Source organism: Epinephelus fuscoguttatus, linkage group LG10 (assembly GCF_011397635.1).
Source record: "Epinephelus fuscoguttatus linkage group LG10, E.fuscoguttatus.final_Chr_v1".
Taxonomy (NCBI): Eukaryota; Metazoa; Chordata; class Actinopteri; order Perciformes; family Serranidae; genus Epinephelus; species Epinephelus fuscoguttatus.
Genome location: NC_064761.1, coordinates 41,317,786 through 41,339,823, shown reverse-complemented (window position 1 = coordinate 41,339,823; position 22,038 = coordinate 41,317,786). Strand labels below are relative to the sequence as shown.

Genomic DNA, 22,038 nt, shown 5'->3' with positions numbered 1-22,038 from the left:
GAAGAGTTTGATGAGATTAATGTCAATTTAATCTCTCGGTGTTCAGTAGAGAGACGCAGGACATGTTAGAAGCTTAGCCCAAGGAAGTTAGGGACAACATTTAAAAAGAAAAATCCGGTCAACATTTGATCCATTGTTAATTTAAAGATATTGATTAGAGCGCTTTAATTATAGGATTAAGGCTATTGTTGTGACTTTCTTCTTTTTTTTTTTTTTGGCTCTCCCTTTAACAGTTCTTTATTGATTTGTGGATTCCAATTTAAGTAGTTTGAGCTGATATTTGGGGGTATTTATTTCCGAAAACATGGATGGATTACTGAACGGGTCTACAAGGCACAGGCCTAGGGGCCCAAAATCTCAGGGGGCCCCCTGGCCTTCACTTGAAATGTCTTTTAAAGACTCAAAGACCAAAATGACCACTAAAGTTGCATTTCCACCAAAAACTTTCAGTATAGTGCCTTTAGAAATGTACGTAACCTATGTGAGCATGTACCTAAATCCTGCATGTGTTGAGTGTTTCCTCCGCAGACAGGGCTGTTAAATGTAGGTGGGGTTGTCGTCACTCACTGCTCTGTCCAGCTTTCAGTGTATTTACTCTTCATCAGTTATACATAGAAATGTCCATGGAAAGGTGTTGCATGCAGACATTATAAGCACAAAAAGGACCAGGCTGGAATAAGAGTCCTTCTTGAGCAAGAGCAGGACTATAGTGCTGCCAGAGTGCACCAGCAGGACGCTCTGCTATGACGCTCTGTTACAACGCTCCGCTACATTTTTTCTTCAAGTGAGGACTAGATTTAGCCTGAGTGTCAGACTGAAGCTCCCAGAACCTTCAGTCTGACATCACCTCCATTGAAGGCGATTTACAAGGGGGAGGGAATTTGATTTTTCCCTAACCAATCAGTAGAGATCAACGACTCACCCAGAATCTGACGTCATTAGTATCCATGCCTCGGGGGTGCCGAAAACAAGCGAGCATTGCCCATTTAAAATGTCTCCGTCGTCGTGCACGCCCAGCTGCATCACCGTTAAATCCAGTTTAGCAGCTTCCTTAATTTGGTCCTCCATTAATGCGAGTGGTGGTGAAATACATCAGTAGCATCGTTAATGTGGTCTGTAGGATCTGTAGCGGTCGCCATTGTTGCTATCCTCCCCAGTTACCCACCGGCGCACAGCTTGACATCAGCGTGGCGCTGATTGCTAATCGCTAGACCCGCCCCCACCCCCAGCGTTCATTGGTCCTTCCATCATTTGGACGAGATAAATCGCAAATTCATTACAGTATGCCAGACCAGAGATGCAAGCCTACTCAGTTGAGTGGGTGGGGTCTATGGTCTGGAACCAGGCTAGATTAGAATATAAGCAGTTCATACAGTGCCCTCCAAAAGTATTGGAACAGTGAGTCCAATTCGTTTACTTTTGTTGTAGACTGAAAACATTTGGGTTTGACATCAAAAGATGAATATGAGACAAGAGATCAACATTTCAGCTTTTATTTCCAGGTATTTATATGTGGATCTGATACACAACTTAGAAGATAGCATTATTTGTAATGGAACACAAAATTTTTAGGTGAGCAAAAGTATTGGAACATATAAACTTAAAATAGATTAAAGTGAATGAGACTTAATATTTAGTTGCAAATCCTTTGCTTTCAATAACTGCATCAAGCCTGTGACCCATTGACATCACCAAACTTTTGCATTCTTCTTTTGTGATGCTTTTCCAGGTTTTCACCGCAGCCTCTTTCAGTTGTTGTTTGTTTTGGGGGGTTACTCCCTTCAGTCTCCTCTTCAGCAGGTAAAATGCATGCTCTATTGGGTTAAAGTCTGGAGACTGACTTGGCCAGTCTAAAACCTTCCACTTCTTGCCCCTGATGAACTCCTTTGTTGTTTTGGCAGTGTGTTTTGGGTTATCTTGCTGCATGATGAAGGATCTCCCAATCAGTTTGGTTGCATCTTTCTTTAAATTAGCAGACAAAATGTTTCTGTAGACTTCTGAGTTCATTTCACTGCTGCCATCATGTGTTACATCATCAATGAAGATGAAAGAGCCCGTCCCAGAAGAAGCCATGCAAGCCCAAGCCATGACATTACCTCCACTGTGTTTCACAGATGAGCTTGTATGTTTGGGATCGTGAGCAGATCCTTTCTTTCTCCAAACTTTCGCCTTTCCGTCACTTTGGAAAAAGTTAATCTTTGTCTCATCAGTCCATAAAACTTTTTCCCAGAATTTTTGAGGCTCATCTCTGTACCTTTTGGCAAATTCCAGCCTGGCCTTCCTATTCTTCTTGCTAATGAGTGGTTTGCATCTTCTGGTGTAGCCTCTGTACTTTTGTTCATGAAGTCTTCTGCGAACAGTAGATTGTGATACCTTCACTCCTGCCCTCTGGAGGTTGTTGCTGATGTCACTAACAGTTGTTTTAGGGTCTTTCTTTACAGCTCTCACAATGTTTCTGTCATCAACTGCTGATGTTTTCCTTGGTCTACCTGTTCGACGCGTCTGTTGCTTAGTACACCAGTGGTTTCTTTCTTCTTCAGGACATTCCAAATGGTTGTACTGGCTATGGCCAATGTTTGTGCAATGGCTCTGATTGATTGTCCATCTTCTCTCAGATTCACAATTGCTTCTTTTTCACCCATAGACAGTTCTCTGGTTTTCATGTTGGTTCCACCTCTAAATGCAGTCTGCACAGGCAAAATCTATCGTACCCAATCTGAAACTGAGCTCAGACATTCAGTGCTATTTATTGTTTGAATAATCAATGTAATTGGGAGACACCTGGGCAACAAAACACACCTGTCAGTGACATGTTCCAATACTTTTGCTCTCATGAAAAATGGGTGGGTTCAAACAAAAGGTGCTATCTTCTAAGTTGTGTATCAGATCCAGATGTAAATACCTGGAAATAAAAGCTGAAATGTTGATCTCTTGTCCCATATTCATCTTTTGATGTCAAACCCAAATATTTTCAGTCTACAACAAAAATAAAGGAATTGGCCTCACTGTTCCAATACTTTTGGAGGGCACTGTACAATCTTGTATGAATTCCTATGCATTTTTAAATGCTACAAGATCCAGTCATTACCAAAGTGTAAATCAATCAAGAGGGACTATTAAAAGTAAAGGAATGATTGAAGTTGTCATATCAGATTGTGTTGATAGATTCGCATTGTCAAGAGTAACATGCAAGGAAACATTCCACCTTAAAAGTTGCGGGTAGGCTTTCAGCCGCATAGTGAATTACATTATTTTCCCTCAGTCTATAGCTGCTAACTGTTAATTAGTAAAGTCTAGTCCATAGCCATTGGTAGCTTTGTCACCTTCTACCTATGCCAGTCCTCAATGCCTATGTGCAGTTTCACATAGATTGACCACGTCAGTGAGTAGAAAAACGTGGGACAGACAGAATGACTGACTGACAGAATGACACACTGACAGTTTCCGTGATTATGTACAGCATACCATACCATGACTTAGTCATACCAAACATTAGAAACAACACCAACATTGGTCCACAGGGGGAGCCACAGCGATCGGTCGCATTTTAGCCATTTTGAAGCATTTTTCTGTTGTTATAGCGCCACCCAGTTGCCAATTAGAGTTAAATTTCTCCAGTCACCTTGAGGCGTCCTGTTCTACATATCTACCAAGTTTAGTAAAAATCCATATGGCGGTTAGGCCTAGATAAGAAATGAGCTCTCTAGCGCCCCCATTTTGTTTGATGGGGTCAATAATGGAGGGGTCCCCTCAGATTATGTGTGCTCATATGCCTACAAAGTTGCGTGGTGATGGGTGAAACCCTTGAGATGTTCTACACCTTTATGTGATGAGCCACGCCCTCCGCAATATTCATTGCCTTATAGAAGCTCAGTTTTAGTAAGTTTTCCAACTTTTGCCAAGAGGGAACTTTAGATATTGGTCCCTAGATTATGTTCACCCAGTTTCATGCAGATCGCTCAAACTTCCTAGGAAGAGATCCATTTGAAGTGTTTTTCAAAAAATTCAAAATGGTGGAAAATCTATATAAGTGGAAGTTATGGGTTCTTGAGGCAAATGTGTTCCTCATGAGGAGAGGCATCTCTGTGCAAAGTTTCATGTCTCTACGACATACGGGGCATGAGATATGCCCATTCAAAGTTTGACATTTCAATGGGTTGCTATAGCGCCCCCTTTGGCCAATTGATGTAATATTGCTTCATTGGCATCCTCCCATGACCCTCTACCACTGTGCCAAATTTCACATGGATTGACCAAGTCAGTGAGGAGAGAAAATTGGAACAGACAGAGTTTTTATCATTATATAGTAAGATGAAGAGGCTGCAAAACTTCCTCTCATTTTATAGTTAAAGTTTACTAATGTATGTAAAACTCTCCACAGAATGAACAGTGGTTACATAAACTTCAAAACCAGCCACAACTCAGCCCTGAGCAAGAGTTTCTGTTCTCTGTTGACCAGTCTACAGACTGCAGTGTTTCTAGCTCAGGCTTTTAGTATCAGATCAGTGTGCTTAGTACCCCAACAGAGGGGGGACCAAAAATGGGGACATATGGAACAGTTCTGTTTGTACCATCCACAACTTTCCACAGTGGATACACAAAAATAAAAGTATTAATGTGTACCAAGCTGAACTAACCGGACTGCTTGGTGCAAACGAGGCTGAAAGACACAAAAAGATCACAGATAGATGCAAAAGACACATAAAAACTACAAAAATGGACAAAGAGACACAAATCAGCCCAAAAAGACACAAAATGACCACAGAGAGAGTTAAAGAGAGATGCATAACAACTACGAAGAGATGCAAAACCTTCACAAAGTCTGTGTCTTGCTCTAACGTAGGAAAGATGGTGGGGCCCTATTTATATCTGTGCCCAGGGGCCCGTTGTCTCATAATCTGCCCATGTTCATAAACAGCATTTGTTGATTGCGATTGCAGTGCTGTAACCTCCGAGATTTTATGGATGACAAATCGAACCTTGAACCTTCCAGTGTTTGTGCTAACCTTAGCTAAACATTTCCTAGAGCTAGATAGTGACACACGAAGATGAAAGTGAAATTAATTTTCTCATCTAACTGTGTGGAAGGCTGCCAAATAGGGAAATATTCCCACAGCTTTAGACTGACAGCTGATGGCCTGAGCCAGATACACTTAATGAAGGTTCATCCACCGTATCGCATCTGGTGTGAAATATCTGACTGCATTTAAAAACTGTTGCCAGGGGATGGGTGTTGTGTCACGATTTCTAGTGTTCATCTCTTGCCAGCTTTTCAAATTCACACTCATGTCACTTTCACCACGTGTTTGTCTCTCACTTCAGATCCTGGACGTGCGTAATGTCATGGTGGTCGTGTCTCGATGGTACGGAGGTATTTTGTTGGGTCCCGACCGCTTCAAACACATCAACAACTGTGCGAGAAACATCCTGGTGGAGGAAGGATACACTGCCTCCACGGTGAGACATTCTCTGGGTCTCTTACATATTGCTCTGTCATCTTCCACTGACACATCATCGGTCAAGTTTGATGTTGCTGTCAGCTCTCTGAAGCTGGGAAACATCTGGTATCTTGTAGTTTAATTGACCTTTACCCTTTATGTTCGTCCAACTATTTGAAAACCAAAAAATTACTTTTTTTTTTTTGCCTTTACAACCAAAGCTGAAGTCTGAAGGTCAGAAGAGAAACATTCTTTCAACACTGTCAGATAGCACACAGTTACAGATTATCTTGAGACATATTATAATAATATAGAGTGTCTGGCTTGCTTTGTGTTTCCACAGTAACTCCTCAGTAGCTGTCCCATTAGGGATATTGGTTCATTTGAAGTGTCTGGTTGCCACATGTTCTGAAGATCAAACACACTCTCTTCACTTTCACCAGCCTGAAGTTAGGTCCAGTCTGCTTTGAAGTCATCTTTGTGTTCTGCAAAGTTATTCCATTGATAACATGATTGACCTTTGAGCTGCTGTCACATATAGATTAAAGGTACTGTACTGCGGACCTACTCTTACAAGTACTTCAAAACCCCATCAAGTCACTGTAAAAATCTGAACCTGATTTCATTCCCATCCTGACAGCAAAGGCTGCGTTCCACTGTGGACATCAAGCCTGGACTGTGTGACAACTAATTAGAGGCCACTGCATGTGGGTGGAGGGACATAAAACCTCTGCAGAATAGCTTGTTTCCAGCCCGTGAGATGCTTTAAAAATGACCAGTAACAGTTAAAAATTGATTCTAAAACACACTGCTTAGTTTCAATCTGTGTTGCAGTACTCAAAATCAGTCTTGTTCTCAAGACCGCTTTTTGAAGTTATTGTCTTAAATTGTATGAATTTGCGCTCCTGGTCTCAGGAAAAAAGACACAAGAGCTTGTTTACGTCTGGTATTAACATGCGTCTTGGTCACAAGTGGACAAAATTATAACAATAATAATAATAAATAAATGTACGTATGCCAAAAAATATTATGATTTATAAAGCTGTGCGTACGCCTGCCAGTACACAATTTTCTTTCATAAATCCCAAATCAACTTGGAATTGTCGGCACATAGGCCAGCCTCATATCCCGCCCTCTACACACCCACATTCAACCATAAATGATCAATGCAAAGCACAACATAAATATTAATGCATAAACCTGAGCCAGCTGGTCAATGGTGAAGACCATGAGTGGTCAGGGAAGGTCCAGCGAAGACATAGTGTCCTGGTAAGTTGAAGCACAGTGTACAGTTCAATGCAATGAAGTAGTCCGATGTGGTTCGTCAGCTTGACTCCTCGTCCTTTTGATGTGTTCAATAAAAAGGTCCCCAAACTGTAGAAAACTTAATGAGGGAGTTAGGCAGAGTGTGATCAATGGTTCTTAATGGTGAGTCAATGGCCAAGAAGAAAACAAATATTCCTGATGCAGAAATCGGTGCTTGTTGGTGAGCTGGAGGTTAGAAAACCCTATTGTTTGGTGGGCAGTGGGGTCACAAACTAAAGAAAAGGCGGCGAGTGGGAACATGCTGCAGCTGCTTTTAATGCAGTAAGTTCATGAAACACGACACAACCTCACTTATTTTTGTTTAAAAAAAGGTCATATCTAAAAGGTGGATGCTAAAAAGAAGCAGAGTACAGCAGTGTCTCCAGTGTGCTCTGTGCGCCTGACAGCACACTCGTGTTCACTGCAGCCATTTTACACTCAAAAACTCAGTGGTGTAGTGGAGGGTATACTCAGGTATACGGGGTATACCCACTTCTTCTTCTATCCAGTTGAAGTATACACATCTATCAGCTAAAAAGCCATTGTAATATATAGGAGAGTATGCCTACTTCCTTATCGGTAACACCCACCTCATCAGCTACCACTACACCACTGCAAAAACTATGTGATAACTATGTGAACAAATATCGTATCGTATTATCAAGATGATACAGTATATGCACAGTATTAGAAAAGATTATTGAAAACTGTCGGCGCAGTGCAAATATTTAATGGTGTCTGATGAAATTAACGTTGTCAGCTGTAGAAACCCAAGATAACATCATTTAGCCTGGTTAACGTGGTTGAGGTGAAAATGCCTCAGTATATTCACGCTTAAAGGAAAGCCGAACATTACTGAATCCTGTCACCTGCCACAGCCCAGCAAACACAAAAAACACTACTGTATTTGAATATTTATGCAGTGATTCATATGAAATGTGTGATATGAGGTGACTTTAAATGTGTGAGAGATCATATGTATAATGATTCCTTTCACGTCTAATTTCCACAGTCTGGCTTCAATTCACCACCTCACCATCTGTGTCGCCAATTTCTCCACTCTCCAAAATGTGGGTCAGAGTTTCCCTAAATTTACGCACATTTACTCAAGTTTTTCTTTATAAATCCCAAGTTATGCTTAGAAAGTGGCGTACACACAGTTCAAGTTCTTTTTGGTGAGTTCACAGTGGTTATAAATTAGGCCCTCCATCACCTAAACCACTTGCCAGGGTGCTCTGGGATGCATTTGACCACATATCTTTTGTGCTAATGCACCCTAATGTGTTTGTTTCAGTGATAGCATGCTAAAAGCTCCATAACTTGCCCATTTTACGAGTTGGCCTTTATAAGAGTTGGAAGTGCTTTGTGGCTGTCCATTTTGCCCCATGAAAGGAGACGTGTTGAATTCTGCTGACAGAGATATGTCCAGCTGCACCAACACAACTACTTATGTGACTAGCAAGCAGCTAGTGAGAGTGTAGACATTACTGTGCGTTGGTCCCTTTAACCTTATAGCAAAAGTAACATAGGCAGGAACAAAATCTGAACACAATTGGTCAGCTGGAGACAGCATGACTGTGACTAGTTGCCAAGACTCTTAGTGGCGCCATCCCTATGTTTCCAGGGTCTTTCCTGTAAGAGATTGGTAAGGGCTAATTTTGCAGTTCAATTGCAAAGGCAAAAAGAAGATGGAAAACCCATTGAGCCACTGTGGAGATGAGTGTCTAAAGTCAAGAAAACTGTCATTAGGTGTAGGTTTCAAGATGTATAATATCAGTGGGCTATAAGCTGTAGGTGGGCGACTTCAACATAATTGACTCGGGAAACATTTACTGACCATTTGACCTAAAGAAAAAACATTGCTGAGAAAATAGAACTATTTGAAATGTCTCTTTAATGTGTCATAATTAGAGTATATCAAGCCGGGGAGCATAGGACCCTGGGAACATAGATACGCTCCCCTCTGGGCAAGAAGAAGCATACATAGGAAACAAAATAGGACCCAGAATTGACCCTTGAGGGACACCAGGTTAATCTGTAGAAGATGCTGTTGGTGGAAATCCAGAACTTTCTATTGTCTGAGGAAGAAACAAAACACTTCAGGTTAGTTTCTTTCTGTCCCAGTGCCTCATCCTGTCGTTTGTATTTTTGAGTTGAAGTGTAAATTGAAAACAGGACAATAATTCTGGGGAAGAGAGAGTGGGTGACAATTTTGGTGGAATGCAAAATTAGATAAAATCTGTGAACACTTGGATTGGATTTAGGAAGAAAATAGACTTAAAAAAAAAAGAGCTGAACCACCAATTTCACACCTCAGGACCTCCCTCGATGAAAGGTTGCTGCCAGTTATTTTGCAGCATGTGTGTTGCTTATTAAAAATAGTAATGAGGCGACTTCCTGTCGGCCACAACGAGCAGAAAACTCCAATCCCAAAGGGGGGAGGAACATATTTTAATGGTAATTGGGACAACAAATGATTGAGAGTGACTGCTTAACAGCCCCATTGCGAAACACCATAAGGTGCAAACACCATATGAGATTTGAAGGGGAAGCATGCATATTAAATTTGCCATATTTGCCACTTGGCTGTATGAAACAGAATTATCATTTATGCTTGTTTTTTGTCCAGAAAGGCTGTTACAATGTTGGGAGGTCTACAAGATGGCCAGCCTGCATTGTCACTGCAATAATTAGCAGAGGATGTTTTATAAGAGTACTTAAGAATGCAATGTTTGGTTTGATGCAATTATTTGAATACATTAGAACAGTAGGGTGCATGCCAATCAGCACATTGTAATACGCACATTTCAGTAAAGCAGGGAAACGCAGCAGGAGCTCAGGTGAAAGTGTTTCTCATAAATTGAGTCGTGAGCTTTGAAACAGCACTCAAATATTAAACATGGAAAAGGCTTTGGTACCATTAAGCGCAGTGCTAATGTAAGATAATTATTAGTCTGTCCATTCTCTAACCCTTTCTTCTCGTTTCCAGGATGAGGCCACCAAATCTGGAGCGAAGGCCAAAAGGACAAAGATCAAGAAGACGAAATGAATTTCTGAAGAGAGAAAGACTTTTATTCAAACACATTTTCAGAGTGTTGTGATTCAGGTGTGTCATAAAGGTCTAGTGTGTCGGATTTATGGGGCTATGTTGGCAAAAATTGAATACGAGTATGTTTTCTTAAGTGTCACCTGGAAAAAAAGAATTGTGTTCTTGTATCTTAAAATCAGCCATCATAGCTAGAAGCCCCTCCACAACGAGAGCATCAGAAAAACAACAATTTTTAATGTGAAAGTGATTTATTCAGCGTTTTTAAGGGTTCAAATCACCAAGTCTGTTTGTTTTGGAGACGAAGAGACCTCCGGTAAAAACCTCCTGAACGTCTGGTTCTGAAAAAAGGTGAGAGCACATCAGCAGTTGCTAGGCTAGCGGCCAGTCTCTGACATGCCAAACAGCAGTAGAGAAACACTGATTTGTAATGTGATACTACTTCATTCAGCATCACCTGGTCCGTTTATTTTGGGGAGGAAGAGACCTCTGTGGATAATTTGTCTTCTGGTAAAAACCTCCTGAACGAGTGCACATTAGCAGTTGCTAGGCTAGAATTGTTGTAGCATAGACAAGACTTAAAATAAGAGAGGCTCAGACATGGAGTTGCACATTTGAGGGTTTACTCGCGAGAAAGCCAAAGAATTAGTACATCATGACAATGTATAGTGTCTGACAAACATGCAGTTTAAGTTGACACACCTACAGCTCTCCAATACACATTAAAAGCTGCTTCCTGTCACTTAAGCAACGGTTTTCCTGTTATTCAGACAACCGGCTCGGAGAACAATTGCTTCTCCTCACATAACCAAGTTTGGCCAGAATCAAGTCACATCAGGATAACAATAGTCTATATCCAGTCACGCACACCTTATATTACAGGATAAGAGTTTACGCTAGGTCATTTACAGTACAGCATCCTGTCTCAGACATGCCAAACAGTGTTGGAGAAACACTGATCTGTAACATGAAAATGCTTTATCCAGTGTTTTTACCAGTTTTTAATCACCTGGTCTGTTTGTTTTGGGGAGGAATAGACCGCTGCGGATAAGTCGGCTCCTGGTAAAAACCTCCTGAACAAAGAACACTGAGGGAATTTCAACCAGGAGAAGTTTCAGCTGGTTGCAATATGCAGTCATCACCACTAGATGCCACTAAATACCCCTAAATCTTACACACTTTTCCTTTAATAACAACAACAACCAGGGATTTCTTGCAACTAGAAATAATTGACTGAAAATTATGACGGACTTTATATTGCACCGTTTTGTGTGAGGAGTCTTGAAATGAAATGTTTACAGTACATATTTTCATTAAAACAAACATGAGATTTGTACTAAAAATCCTAGTGTGATCAGTCTCCATTTTATAAGACAGCCACATCATTACAAGCTTCAATGGAGGATTTTGTTCAGGAGAAGGCATCTTTATTCCATCATTCATTTTAAATCATAATGTTCCATTCCGTCCTGATGTAAATGTGTGAATACTTGTCCTTGTACGTGTTAATTCAGCTTTCAGACGAACCGGCATGTGAATGAAATTCATACACAATTCATTCAGCGTTTCTAAGAAATATGATCACGGCTCAGCAAAATGAAGTTCACTGAGTTTTATTGACGCTCTCATACTCATACACACATAATTCACATGCCTGTTGTCCTCAGTGCATTGCACATCCAGTTGAAGCCTGCTAAATATTCAACTTTTCACAGTAGTGTGTTCTACTGAAGCTTTTACCCCACATCGGCTCCTGTGGGATTTTGCTTCACCTCTCCATTTTGGTGTCACTTGATCCCTGGAAAGACACATTCTGCATATTAACCACTCCAGGGTTGGCTTTTGGCAGCAGAGGGCTACTTTCTAAAAATATCCAGGGCTCGTACCTGGCAGTGTTTTCACCACTATTACTTGACTGTTGTGACAAAGAATAAAAGTCTTTTATCTCTGTGTTTAGTTATCTTGAGGGAATAAAACCAATAAGTACATCTCATTGGAGTGAGAACACAAATGACTAACAACAGGCTGAGATTCCTGAAATTACTCCATGTCTGTGTACAAAGCTGCCTGCGCATTCTAGCCATTGAGAATAATTACAGCTAATTCACTTAATAGAGCTGTTTCTCCCTGACAAGCTGTCATGCCAAACCCATCATCTCAGCCCTTAATTATGTTTTTTAGAGGCTTGTGAGGAACTCATGAAGCTAAAATAATACGCAGGGCTGAGAATAATGAGCTTACTTCAATTTAAAATTTAATCCATACAGGAGAATATTGGAGAGCCGAAGACTTTGATTGTTGCAGCAAAATCAAATAATGTACATTTCCTTTCAAAGTACGCAAGTATGGAAACCAGGAGTGTTCAGTTAATGAGGAAAATAATAAAATGCATGAATACATTTATTGATATATTGTCTTTATGGAGTCACATTGTGTTTCATAATCTTACTTGACAACCTTGCAGCCAGTGTCACAATGCTAATTTATATCACAGTGTCGTATTTATTTATTTAAAGGAATACTTCATCCCCCAAATAACCATTTGTTTATTGATTACTCATGCGTTACCCTAAATTCATCAAGTCACAGGTCCAGTTTTAACAACATCAAAACATCAATTTAGAAACTCTTACAAAACTCGTGCAGTAGAATTTAAGTCTCATTTTTCCAGTCATATGGTTAGCGCTTCCCAAACACAGGCACTGACTGGATAAATGAGACTTGGATTATACTGCATGAGTTGTGTAAGTTTCTTTTCTTGATGTTTTGATGTTGTTAAAACTGGACCTCAGAGACTTTAATTCATGAAGATTTTTTTTCCAGTTGTTGGACTCTTTGTCCACTGGTGAGGTAAAATTACTATTTCTGTCACTGGAGTCTGGCTTTGAAATGTGCATAGATAAATTTCACTTTTATTTGAGTCTGTTTAGAGAGTACTGATCATACGACTAAATAGATAAGCGCTGGATTATATGAAACGAGTTGTGTGAGAGTTTGTGAACACATGTTTTAATGATGTTTTTTCAATTTCCTCTGTTTTTGGATTCTTTGTTTAACATTGAGGCATACGATAAAGTTTTCTTGCCAAATTCACCGTAACACAGGGTGAGCAGTTGATATATAAATGATCATAAGGGGGGGTGAGGTATTCCTTTAATTTTGAACACTTTCCATATGAAAACATTAAGACAATTAAAAAGATGAAGAACACTGAATTTGCGGGAACGTTGCCTCCTCTAAAATTAAACAGACTCTCCATGCTCATGCTCTAATGTCTCCTTCATAAGATGTATTAATCTAAACATGTATTCATCCAGAGGGAAAGTGGGAAGAGTGTAAATACAAAAAATCTAAGATACAAATACTTAATAAAACATACACTATAAATACTTCATTTTAGTGTTTGGATTTGTGTATTAACAGTGATTATCTTGGTGAAAACATCAAAGGAAGAAGTGGACTGTGATTCCTGGTGTCTCCAGCTTTTGTCAAGTGGACATTGACCTCTGAATCACTTGACTGAATGACTAGACTTGACGCTTGGCGTAAATATCTGTCAGCTGATGATGCCTGGCTCCTTGCGGACATCCTGCTGGCAGCGGCTCGGATCATTTCATCTCAGCCTGCTTCAGGCGTCTGGACCACTTCAGCTTCTGATTGCAGACTTCAGCCTTTGATCAGCTGCTGCGCGGACAAAGAGGCAAAACGTCAAGCGCGCAGAAATCACCTGAGGAAGGCCGGAAGATGAGTGGCCTACAAAATAAAAGCGTAAAAATTATACACCTCTTCCTTTTACTCACAGCCATGGGTGTAGATTTTCAGGGGGTGTAAAAGACACGTTCCCCTCAGTATATAGATATTTACAGCATGTTCATTCCCACCCATTTTCGACAAATGTGAGCGTAGCAGGGACTTTAATTTGACAAATATAAGACATGTACATCATAAATGCTAAAAAGGCTCAAACTGGTGCATACAGATTCTCCAGAATTGCAAAAATTAACTGTTTGATGCTAAAACTTTTCTTGCAGATGACCCCAAACCGCTTATTTCATGTTGTGTCCCCCCAATTTCTAAATTAAACCTTTGCACTTGCTGGAAACAGACACATAAGGGAAATTTAAAGTGATTTAATTGTATTTCGGATGCATCTGATGGGATTAAAAACGGACACATCACTATGGTTTTAGGTGCATTTACACAAACGTTTTAAGACATTTAATTTTGGTTGCCTTTGAGGAAACATACAGGCTTTGATTATCATGTTCTCTAAGGTTATGTGTTGAAAAAACAGTCATCGTAATTCGACATAAAAATTGCTTTAGGACGCATATTTTGAGCGTCTTCCCCTTTCTCACAAAACGTTCTTGTAGGACGTTTATTTTGAAAGTACGAGCGGATATAGTGCTGATTTTCTACTCTAGTAGTCTTGACATTGGTGACAAAAGCAAGTGTGCGCTCCTCAGCACTCGCACATCCAGCAGCCAGCACTGTTACTGTAAACCTGCTGACCGGAGAGAAACGCGCACAGAGGATCTACAATTATTTTCATAAAAAAAAACTTTAATTTAAATTTGTGTCTCTTCTTAGCACAGAACTATTCCAGGGAAAATGGAAGATTTGGGAAAAGTGTTTCCATTAAACCACAGGTCTCCAGTCATGTCTGACTCCTGGGTAAAGTGGAGCGGAACGTTTGGGCGCGTAATTGGACTCTGTGCGTGAAACGGAACAAAAGGGTCTACGATGGTTTTGGCTTTATTCTAACTATGGGCGCGCACATTCTGGAGACCAACTCCAGCGGCAACTTGACTCCTGCTGTGTCCGAGGCTGGGACTGTCCTCCCGGGCTACCTGGCGGTGATCTTATCGGTCCTCATGGTGACACTGGTTGTCGTGGTGGTGGCTGGGAACGCGCTGGTCATCATGGCTTTTATTGTGGATAAAAGCCTGAGAATCCAAAGCAACTACTTCTTTCTGAACCTGGCTATATCTGATTTTCTCGTGGGTGAGTTGGTGCCTCTTCTTCTTCTTTGTGTCTCATCTGTCAGGTCGCTCAAATTTGGCTCTTTCAAATCTCTTATTCCTCCTTGTGAATGAAAAAAGGGCTTTTTCTCCACGCCCCAAACACACACACACACACACACACACACACACACACACAGAGTATAATTACAGTGAGTCACTAGTGTTCACTGCTGAGTTTATTGTGACCTTGTCTTTTTTTTTTTTGCTTCATTCATGTGCACCATGGATATTTGTAGCATCCCTTTATTTCATTGAGGTAAAGCAATCACACCCCTCTTGTTGTGCTGCTCTTATCTGCACCATTAGATGAATTAGACCCTTCTCTTTAATGAAACAACCAATACAAGCTGCTCTCCTCTCAAATGTCTTTCACTTTTTCTCTGCAGGGGTTTGCATCAGTAACAGCAGCAGCCCGTAATTTTTTTGTCACATGTAATGGGTCTCACATCCAGGCTGTCTGGAGGTCTGGAGAGGTGTGAATGTTAGACAGGTTGAATCAACATGCAGTGTGTGTATGTGTGTGTTCCAGGTGCCTTCTGCATCCCACACACCAATCTCTAATTTTGTCCAGTCAATTTGAGCACAGAACTTGAGCCGCCTGGGTGATTTGCTATGTAAATATTTTGGATGCAGACATTAGCAGGCAACTCAGCAGTCTATAAGGACCAGTATAATTTAATTTAAGGGGAACTACTCCGTCAATGAAAACAGTTTCATCATGTCCTCTGTCGCTCTGGCGGAGCTTTTCAACGTTTAAAATAAACGCCTGGCCAGGTCGCTTTGAGACTTATATATTTTTTTTTTTTAAAGATGATTGTTTTTGATAAGACAATTCAAGCGTGATAGGGGAGAGTGAAGGGGGATGGCATGCAGCAAAGGGTCACGGGCTGGAATCAAACCCACTGCTGCTATGGCAAAGACAAAGCCTTTGTACATGGGGGGCCTGCTGAACTGCTGGGCATCCCATGAGTTACAGTGTCTAGGAGGTGTGGGGTTTCTAGGCAGTGGGCATTTAGGAGCAACCCAATCACCCAAAAACTGTTGGCACTGTATGCTTCTGCGGATTACAGATACATTACATTTGTACGTTATTACATAGCTATGTCTTGTTTCAGCAACCCACTTGGTTATTGTCAGGACAAGATCGTGTTTTGGCTTAAAATACCCGCTTTTGGGGGCACAATCCCCGCTGGAAATGCAGTGATATCTCGACTGCTGCTTTTTTGTGGCACTATCCTGGCAAGAAACACAACTGTGTCTCAGTAAAAGTCCGCTGCTTTTCTTGGCACTATCCCAGCTGGAAATTCAGTGACGTCTCCATAAAAATTAGTTGCTTTTCTTGGCACTATCCCAACTGGAAATTCAGCGACGTCTCTATGAAAATTTGTTGCTTTTCTTGGCACTATCCCAGCTGGAAATTCAGCGACGTCTCTATGAAAATTTGTTGCTTTTCTTGGTACTATCCCAGCTGGAAATTGAGCGACGTCTCTATAAAAATTAGTTGCTTTTCTTGGCACTATCCCAGCTGGAAATTCAGTGACGTCTCCATAAAAATTAGTTGCTTTTCTTGGCACTATCCCAACTGGAAATTCAGCGACGTCTCTATAAAAATTAGCTGCATTCTTGGCACTATCCCAGCTGGAAATTCAGCGACGTCTCTATGAAAATTAGTTGCTTTTCTTGGCACTATCCCAGCTGGAAATTCAGTGACATCTCTATGAAAATTTGTTGCTTTTCTTGGCACTATCCCAGCTGGAAATTCAGCGACGTCTCTATAAAAATTAGTTGCTTTTCTTGGCACTATCCCAGCTGGAAATTCAGTGACATCTCTATGAAAATTTGTTGCTTTTCTTGGCACTATCTCCGCTGGAAATTCAGCGACATCTCTATAAAAATTAGCTGCTTTTCTTGGCACTATCCCAGCTGGAAATTCCGCAACGTCTCTATAAAAATTAGCTGCATTCTTGGCACTATCCCAGCTGGAAATTCCGCGACGTCTCTATAAAAATTAGTTGCTTTTCTTGGCACTATCCCAGCTGGAAATTCAGCGACATCTCTATGAAAATTTGTTGCTTTTCTTGGCACTATCCCAGCTGGAAATTCAGCGACATCTCTATGAAAATTTGTTGCTTTTCTTGGCACTATCCCAGCTGGAAATTCAGCGACGTCTCTATAAAAATTAGTTGCTTTTCTTGGCACTATCCCAGCTGGAAATTCAGTGACGTCTCTATAAAAATTAGCTGCATTCTTGGCACTATCCCAGCTGGAAATTCAGCGACGTCTCTATGAAAATTTGTTGCTTTTCTTGGCACTATCCCAGCTGGAAATTCAGCGACATCTCTATGAAAATTTGTTGCTTTTCTTGGTACTATCCCAGCTGGAAATTCAGTGATGTCTCCATAAAAATTAGTTGCTTTTCTTGGCACTATCCCAGCTGGAAATTCAGTGACGTCTCCATAAAAATTAGCTGCTTTTCTTGGTACTATCCCAGCTTGAAATTCAGTGATGTCTCCATAAAAATTAGTTGCTTTTCTTGGTACTATCCCAGCTGGAAATTCAGTGACGTCTCCATAAAAATTAGCTGCTTTTCTTGGTACTATCCCAGCTTGAAATTCAGTGATGTCTCCATAAAAATTAGTTGCTTTTCTTGGCACTATCCCAGCTGGAAATTCAGCGACATCTCTATGAAAATTTGTTGCTTTTCTTGGCACTATCCCAGCTGGAAATTCAGCGACATCTCTATAAAAATTAGCTGCTCTTCTTGGCACTATCCCAGCTGGAAATTCAGCGACGTCTCTGAATTTCCAGCTGGGATAGTGCCAAGAAAAGCAGCTAATTTTTACAATGACGCCTCTATAAAAATGAGCTGCTTTTCTTGGCACTATCCCAGCTGGAAACAAAGTGATGTCTTTATTAAAATCAGATGCTTTTCTTGGAAAAACCGCTGCAGGTCACTACAAAACACCCCAAATTTGCTTGCTAAAAAGCTGCTGGAAAAACAGTGACAACTCGCTAAAACACAACTAGTTTGTGTTGTTTGTTAGGCTCAAACAGTGGTCTCAAGCTTGGCAGGTGACTCGCCTAGGTGACTTGCAATCAACCTTCCCATTCACCTCCTGATGACAAAGTCAGCTCATACACTTCGCCACTTTAGAAACGTTGATATGATACTTAGAAAATCGACAAATATAACGTAGTTGTGGTTTGCAGGAACGTACAATGCAAACATTTTCTTCTGGCAGTCGGGCTATTGGGAGGCAGTAAAGGTCTGATAAAGCATGCTATTGAGCTGCATCATGGGAAATGTAGGATCCAAGGTTTTTGGGCATGGATTAATCTTTAAGACTAAAACTCTCTGCTGCTTTGGTTTTGTCCTTTTTTTTTTTCTTTTTTTTTTTAACATGTCTTTTGTCCGCCAACCATATGAAAGTTAAATATTAAATAGCTGGAGTGCACCTTTAACACCCCCTCCAGAACAAAAACTAACAGATATTTTTTCCCCTATTGGCTTCATCAGTGTACAACCAGACATAAGCCTCGGTTACTTGATTATTTTTTTAAGACAGTGCTACACATATGGCCAGTATTAGTCATCAATTATAAAAACGTCTTCCCAAGAATAAATCTCCCAGACTACATGTCCATTTGACCTCGATTGGCACAAAACTGAAATATTTCCGTGTGGATCATTTACATGGTCTTGCTGCCTGTGTTATTTCTAACTGACTACATTTGTTAGACACCACAGAAAAAATGAAGTGTATTTAGCTGCTCACTGAGCAGTGTATGGTAATAATATCTCTTTGCTTGTGGCTGCTTTTATCTTCCTTTGATTGAGGGTTTGATCTTGCCAGCTTAGAAGGAAATTTTATTTATTCATGTATTAATTCTCATTCCAGAGAGAAGGATTTTTGTAATTTACAATGGAAATGGGGAGTCTTGCGCTTTTGTAATGAACACTCAATAGCGGGGCCAGAATCCGTTATTAGCATCATGAAGTGGTTTTGTTTCATTATTCACTGACTCAGAAAAGTGTTTGTTTTTTTTAAGTTGCTCTTTAACTAAGGTCACACTGGCAGCGTTGTTGTCTCAGACATACCCAGCTGTTCTAGCCGCAGAGAGATATCGGATGGTTTGAGGCAAAGACAAGATAAAAAAACACCAATACAAAAAGAGTGGTAAACAGAGGAGAGCTGCTTAATGATAGAGTTTAGACTGAGGAGTGAAAATGGAGCGAGTGTGAAGAGAATGAGCGGCGGGTGATGACGAGGGAGGAGTGGATCAGGAGAAACCAGATGTCTCTTTCACACTCTTGTGTTGCATCAGTGAATGTGGCTCTCAGCCTGACATTTCCCCTCTCTCTTTGGTTTCAGTGGCACACCGTGGAATAGGAGCCTCGCGTGTCGGTTTTATTTACAGCATCTCATAATACAAACTGGGCTTTATTTGAGCACCTAGAGCAGAAGCAAGTGCGTTTGTTATGTGAACAGCTGTGGAATGAAACAAATAGCATTATTCTGCAGCAGAGTTTGGCCCAATCCCAGAACACCCTTTGCCCCTACCACTTAGCCCTTACCCCACTGTTTTGCATGTTTACATCTAGGGGGTAGGGTGTCCCAATTGTTGTTGGAACTGAGGAATAGGGCAAAGTGTCAGGGCTACATGGCCCTCCAAATGGAGTTTTTTTTAGAGGCACACTTGTATTTTCCTTGATAATAAAGATTTTTTTTAAAGATATTTTTTTGGGCTTTTTTTTTTTAGGCCTTTAATTGATAGGACAGATGAGCGTGAAGGGGGAGAGAGAGAGGGAGTGACATGCAGCAAAGGGCCACAGCCTAGAGTCGAACCCGGGCCGCTGCGGCAACAGTCGTGTACATGGGGCGCCTGCTCTACCACTAAGCCACCGACGCCCCAGTAATAAAGATTTAAAGATTGTGATAACCATAATATTATTATGGTTTAACAGTGCTGCAGGGATGATGATATTTTTGTATGCCATTGCAAATGAAACATTGCCCTGGTTCCCTCAGCAGAAAGCTTAAGGGATTTTGGGGTTTCATTGGATTTTGGATTATTGCAGAAAATAAGCCCTGTGGCAAACGTTTATGATACTTATACATTTTGTTCAGTGAGTAAAAATCAGAAATGGGTTTGGGCCTCTATGTTCATCACTGTGAGTCACACTTCTCCCTCTCTTTTGATGCAGGTTAAATACAGAGCACAGCGAAACATGACCCGCCAGGCTGTGCTCAAGATGGTGGCAGTGTGGGTGTTGGCCTTCCTCCTCTACGGCCCCGCCATCATCTTCTGGGAGACAGTCGTCGGCCAGAGTGTCGTCCCGGCTCATGAGTGCTACGCTGAGTTTTATTTCACCTGGTACTTCCTGCTCTGCGCTTCTACCTTTGAGTTCTTCACCCCGTTTGTGTCAGTAGCTTTCTTCAACCTCAGCATTTACCTAAACATCCATCGCAGGACCAAGAATGGAGGCGCCTGCGCTGAGGAAGAAGTCAAGACGCAAAGGATCACTAAGAAGCACAAAGACGGAACAGGTTGGTCTGTGTTTTTTGTGAAGACTCGGAAGGTGTCGTCCAGTGAGCCTACTGCTATCTCTGCGGTCATCGAGGATGACGATGTCCTTTCCCCTTCCTCCTGTGGTGGGGACCCTAATAACAGTCAGATATTCATGCAGCGGGAGAAGTTGTCTCCTAACAGAAAAAACTCCAGGCTGTTTCAGCACACGGCCTCCTGCATGGCCCCTGGCCGTGGGACGCTGGGATCTCGTCTGAGTCGGGACAAAAAGATCGCCAAATCTTTGGCCATTATTGTCTGCATCTTTGGGATTTGCTGGGCTCCTTACACTCTACTAATGATCATTCGTGCCGCCTGTAGCGGTAAGTGTGTGGCGAACTACTGGTACGAGATTACATTTTGGCTTCTGTGGCTGAACTCTGCCATCAACCCGTTCCTTTACCCCCTGTGCCACAGAAGCTTTCGAAGGGCTTTCTCAAAGATACTGTGTCCGAAGAGACAATCAGTCCAACCTCAGATCGAGGCTCAGTCTTGTTAGATGAACTCAATTGCACTTCCATACTTTATGAATGCAGTAACTGTAGTTGGTCAACCACTGTAAAAAAAATCCATATAATGTTCTTCCATCAAAAAAAAGAAAAAAAATCCAGTTTTCAAAAATAAGGGACTGTTCTTTACTTATCAGAGACAGGCTGGGGTAACTTTGTTTGTTTTATTGTTTTTTATTTGGACCCTCCCCAAATCTATTATTATTTTCCTTGAGCCAAATGTAGGAATTAATGGTTAACCATCAATCGGTTACCTGCAGAGAGAGTATTTTTGACCAGTTACATGTCTTTTGGAAAATTTTGCTACTCTTCAGTTTCCTGCACTGTGCACAGCCCCAGTCTGGTGGGAACTAGCTAGTGTTAGCGGCGCCGCTCATTCGGCCAGTAATGCTGGTAGTGCAACCCAACCCAACAGCACTCTAGTGGAAACATTGTGCCCACCCTCTGCTATCCCCCAAGCTCGCTGAAAAAAACATAGCGCTGTAAAACCCCTTGAGCAGTACTGACTATGTTATTACTGGTAGCACTTTCAGCACAGCTAGTAGTGCTAACATAGTAAACAATGCTAAAAAGGGTGCGGGGTTTGCGGTACAAAATGAAGCTGCTTCAGGGCTCGACAGTGCGAGCGTTTCACTCGCATTTGTGACTAAAAATAGGTGTGTGCGAACTGTAAAAAATATTTAGGGGCACATGTGCGCATAAAAAAAACAGCCGAAGCAGCCTATATTTTTGTCAGTTAAAAAATATGATAATCTAACCGCAAATGTTGGAGGAACTCCAGCCGCCTTCCCTCTTCCCCGTGTGACACGGTTATGGGCGGTTTTCCAAGCCACTGTCAGCACAATGAATATAAGTCCCACTGTCGGCAGCGTGGTGTGGAGGAGATGAGGGACCAGGAAAAGTGGTGGACCTCCGGGGAAGCCTGCTCCGTTCTTCCCGCTGTTAGGGACCGTTCGCCACGGTACCGCTGCTGGGCAGGGTGGAAATAAGTCCTGCAGAGTTTCAGAGGACCTGGAGAATGTTTTAGGATAGTAATAACATTATATAAGATAATTATGTTGCAAATATAATATATATATAAGATAATAACATTAAAGACAAAATTAAATTGCAATACTTTTTCAAAACTTGATGATTTTACCTTTCTG

General features: G+C 41.3%; 3 protein-coding genes across 3 annotated transcripts in view; all 3 read left to right on the top strand.

Moving 5' to 3' along the window:
- The window catches only part of impact (impact RWD domain protein), a 49,804-nt gene extending 37,616 nt beyond the window's left edge, over positions 1-12,188 (top strand). Inside the window, exons 10-11 of the mRNA XM_049588614.1 lie at positions 5,323-5,457; positions 9,733-12,188. Coding sequence (XP_049444571.1) covers positions 5,323-5,457; positions 9,733-9,792 — 195 coding nt within the window. The 3' untranslated portion in view covers positions 9,793-12,188. The remainder of the gene's footprint in view (positions 1-5,322; positions 5,458-9,732) is intronic.
- Positions 12,189-14,257: 2,069 nt separating this feature from the next.
- Positions 14,258-15,374, top strand: LOC125895368 (histamine H3 receptor-like). Its single transcript, XM_049587124.1, has 2 exons — positions 14,258-14,793; positions 15,343-15,374. The coding sequence occupies exons 1-2, from the start codon at positions 14,556-14,558 to the stop codon at positions 15,372-15,374; spliced, it is 270 nt and encodes an 89-aa protein (XP_049443081.1). The 5' UTR covers positions 14,258-14,555.
- Positions 15,375-20,043: 4,669 nt separating this feature from the next.
- Positions 20,044-20,880, top strand: LOC125895367 (histamine H3 receptor-like). The gene has a single exon (XM_049587123.1). It carries the CDS (start codon positions 20,044-20,046, stop codon positions 20,878-20,880), a length of 837 nt encoding a protein of 278 aa, XP_049443080.1.
- Positions 20,881-22,038: the final 1,158 nt, after the last annotated feature.